At 37.2% G+C, this 4,097-nt stretch overlaps 1 protein-coding gene across 1 annotated transcript; it reads left to right on the forward strand.

Moving 5' to 3' along the window:
- Window positions 1-1,842: 1,842 nt before the first annotated feature.
- LOC148905149 (uncharacterized) lies at window positions 1,843-3,087 on the forward strand. The gene has a single exon (XM_089024339.1). It carries the CDS (start codon window positions 1,843-1,845, stop codon window positions 3,085-3,087), a length of 1,245 nt encoding a protein of 414 aa, XP_088880465.1.
- The last annotated feature ends 1,010 nt before the right edge of the window (window positions 3,088-4,097 follow it).

Raw genomic sequence — 4,097 nt, forward strand, 5'->3', positions numbered from 1 at the left:
TGTTTTTGATAGCTCGAGCTCAACTCAGAGTGAAAGCGTAAGTACGAATCCTGATTACTCAAAATACCTTAGATATGACCACAAGAGGAACCTATTTGCATGGACTGGCTCTCCTAATGATTTAATATCTTTCTGTCGCGATGAATTAAGCCTCACTGAACCGTTTACTACTTCAACTAACGGCAGATCTACAGTTATCAAGAATAAGCAGGTAACTTTGAATCTGTTTACTTCTACAAACACATTGCAAGTTCAAGGAGTTAAAGCCAGCCAAATCAAAGACCGTTTGAAATCTTTACTAAATGAAGATAACCAGCAAAATTCTGGTAATTTCAAAGGATCCAACAGCATATACATTGACGAGGATACAGAGACTTCTCTCCTTGAAGATGAAGACTCTGACAAGGTATATAACGATACGTCATGTGAACTGAAAGATCTAGAAAGCTTTATTGATTCTGTAGCTAATATGAAATCCATGCCTATTTGTGCCCATAGACAAGAAATGGACAAGCTTTGGAAAGAAATTGAGGTAATTAATTCAAAGCTAGAATCTGTGGAGTTGATTAATGCAAAATTTGAATTTCCCGCAAAAAATGATTCAAACAAACGCACTAACGATGAAGCTGTATCACGTGAAATTGAGTTACTGAGGCAAAAACTTCGTGAGGCTGAATTAGAAAAAGAAAGGCTTAAAGAAACAAACAACGCCCTAATTACTGCCCTCAGTTTATTGAAAATGAATTCCTCGGACGTGCAATCTTTACCTCAGACCGCGATCCCCAGGGATAGTGATACTTCAAATCGACCTCCAGTAATACCAGATACTAACAACACGCAATTGTTTCATAATCTACCTACTGCTTTGCATGATTCATCTCCAAATAAGAACTCGCTTAGCTCTCAATTAGAAGACTACCGACTTCGACACAACTTGAATTATCAGAAAACGAACATACCGCAGTCAAAAATGGTTCAACCGGTTGCCCAACCAGAATTATCTAATTCTCAATTAGAAGACTATCGCCTGCATCATAAACTCAAACACCAGCAGACGAAAATATCGCAAGCTAAAGAGTCTACTGGACAGGCAGTTGAACAACCGACCGAACAGACCGTTGAACTACAGAAATGTTCTACAACTAAGAAAAGGCGATCAAATTCCAAGCGGAATAAGAAAAACAACAAGAAGTCATCCAATACTTCTACGCCTTCAGTACAAGTCTCAAGATCTCAAAAACAGACGAGAAACAACAAAAATGATCCATCAGAATGAGATGACAAACGGCTAATTTATATATATGGAGACTCTATGATACAACATGTCCAGGGATGGAACCTTTCCTCTGAAAATCGGCATGTGTCCGTTAAATCTTTTTCTGGCGCTCGAGTGGAAGACATGGAAGACTACCTAAAGCCCCTAATACGCAAGGGCCAAACGAACTAATTCTTCACGTGGGAACCAACAACATCTGTGATGATAATCCCCGAGAAGTGGCTCAAGGTATTGTAAACGTAGTTTTTCAAATCGAACAAAACTCGCCGAACACAAATTTTTCCATCTCGTACATATTATTAAGGTCAGATAGACCACAACTAAATGATAAGATCAAAGAAACAACTAAAATATTAAGATCACTTTGCAGATCCAAAGGATGGTCTTTCTTAAACCATCAAAATATCGACATGTCATGTTTAAATCGCAGAGGACTGCATCTTAACCGTAAAGGAAGCAACCAGTTAACAAAAGACTTCCATAATTACCTTACTTGATCATTGATAGATGTGAGTGGCAATTCTGAATCTATATACAATCCTATTTCAAATGTTAGAGGTTTTAAAATGGCGTTACTAAATATAGTTAGTCTTCCTAAACATATTGACGAGATTCGAATATCTGAATTATTCAAATCATTCGAATTATTTGCGTTTAACGAAACCAGGCTTGATCCTTCCATCTCAGATGGGGAGGTTAGAATTTGTGGTTATGATTTAATTAGAAAAGATAGATCCAGAAAAGGGGGAAGTGTCTGTATCTATCTACGAAGTGCGATCAACTATAAAATTCGATTTGACCTAGTTCTAAATGAGTTGGAGGGTGTTTGCCTGGAAATTTTTAAACCAAATAGTAGACCATTCATTGTCGCGTCTGTTTATCTACCACCTGATTGTTCAAACAACTTCTTTACTGAATTTGAGAGCATGATTAGGGCTGTCGATAATGAAAACAAAGAATTGCATATATTAGGCGATTTAAACTGTGATATGCTAAAACGAATTCCAAACCAGCCAACCAGAATTCTCAAGTCAATTTACGAGATATATCAATTGCGCCAAACAATAGAAGAACCTACTCGTATTACTAACACATCAAGTACTCTTATTGATCATCATACTACGAATTCGATTGAAAAACTTGCGCTATCGGGGGTAATTCATATGGGAATTAGTGATCATAGTTTAATATATGCAATCAGGAAAATTAATCCTGTTACAAAGACCGAGGGAAATGTTAAGATTATTGAATTTAGAAACATGAAAAGATTTGACCAGCAACAATTTATTGCTGATCTCCTTGGTCAGCCCTGGGAGCTGATCGTTTTGGAAAATAATATCAACTCCATGTGGTCTCGTTGGAAGGAGATGTTTCTTGAGATATTAAATAAACATGCTCCTATCCAACATAAAAGATCGAGATCTTTTAATGTCCCATGGCTGTCTAGGCAGATAAGAGAATTGATACATACCAGAGATAAATTAAAACGTAGAGCAATTGTTACCAAACAGGAAGAAGATTGGACGGCCTATAAGTCCTTCCGAAATAAGGTTAATATTGATATGCGGCAGGCTAAAACAAATTACTATCGCGATAAAATCGCACTTCAAAAGGATAATCCTAAAGAGGCCTGGAAAACAATCAATGATATTCTTGGTAGATCTAGCAATAATACTGTGGTAAATGAATTGAAATTAAATGATCTTACTATCAATTCTCCCGAGGGATTGGCTGAAACTTTTAACAGCTACTTCATCAATGTTGGGCCTAGCTTAGCCAATGATATGACCTCTTTCAAGTGTCTCATTTGATAGTTTTGTTAAACAATCTCGTTCCAAATTGTCGGATTTTGGAACTGTTTCCAATGTCAAAGTTCTTAAACTTTTACATGGTCTATCGATGGCTAAAGCCACTGGCAATGATAAGATTTCTAGCAAAATATTAAAAGTTGCAGCATCAGCTATTTCTCCATCCCTTACATATATCATTAATCATGCTATCAGTTCTTGCTGTTTCCCGGATGACTGGAAAATAGCAAGGGTTATGCCCCTTTATAAAAGCGGTCCTCGCAATCTTCCTGGAAATTACAGACCAATTTCTATTTTACCAGTTATAAGTAAAATAATAGAGCGAATCATATATGAACAGCTTTATGAATACCTCTCAGAGAAAAACATTCTTTCCGAACGTCAGTTTGGCTTTCGGAAACTACACTCTACTGCTTCCGCCCTACTGGAAAGTACAAATAGCTGGCATATTAATATGGACCGTAAAATGTTTAATTTGGTTGTATTTCTTGACCTGAAAAAGGCATTCGATACGGTTAACCATGAAATTCTATTGCGTAAAATGGAAATATATGGTAAAACCGGGAATGCCTTAAATCTTTTAAAATCATATCTATCGGGTCGTAAACAGGTATGCCAGCTAAATGGAGTGTTGTCTTCAGAGAGCCGGATTGGCTGCGGAATTCCTCAAGGTTCCATTCTTGGCCCGCTTTTCTTCCTCTTGTACATAAATGATTTACCAGAGTGTCTAAGGCAAACAATACCACGTATGTTTGCTGATGATACTAATCTGACAGCAACTGGTAGATCAATAGAGGTAGTTGAGAGTGCCATGAATTGTGACCTTGAGTGCGTTAAGAACTGGCTGTTAGCTAACAAATTGAGCCTTAATGTAGCGAAAACCGAATTTCTGCTAATTGGGTCTCACTATAAATTGCGTACTATCACTGCTCAGGCTAATGTAGAGATCGGTCAAGATTCCATAAAACTAGTTACCCAAAGTAAGGTTCTTGGTTTGGAGATTGACCAGTTTT

Source organism: Actinia tenebrosa, unplaced genomic scaffold, assembly GCF_029948245.1.
Source record: "Actinia tenebrosa isolate PJP-AT-01 unplaced genomic scaffold, QUT_ActTen_1.0 PGA_scaffold8__29_contigs__length_14323225, whole genome shotgun sequence".
NCBI lineage: Eukaryota > Metazoa > Cnidaria > Anthozoa > Actiniaria > Actiniidae > Actinia > Actinia tenebrosa.

Bases quoted from the DNA above. Each gene is read 5' to 3' on its own strand.
- LOC148905149 (XM_089024339.1), top strand. From the start codon at position 1,843: ATGGCGTTACTAAATATAGTTAGTCTTCCTAAACATATTGACGAGATT.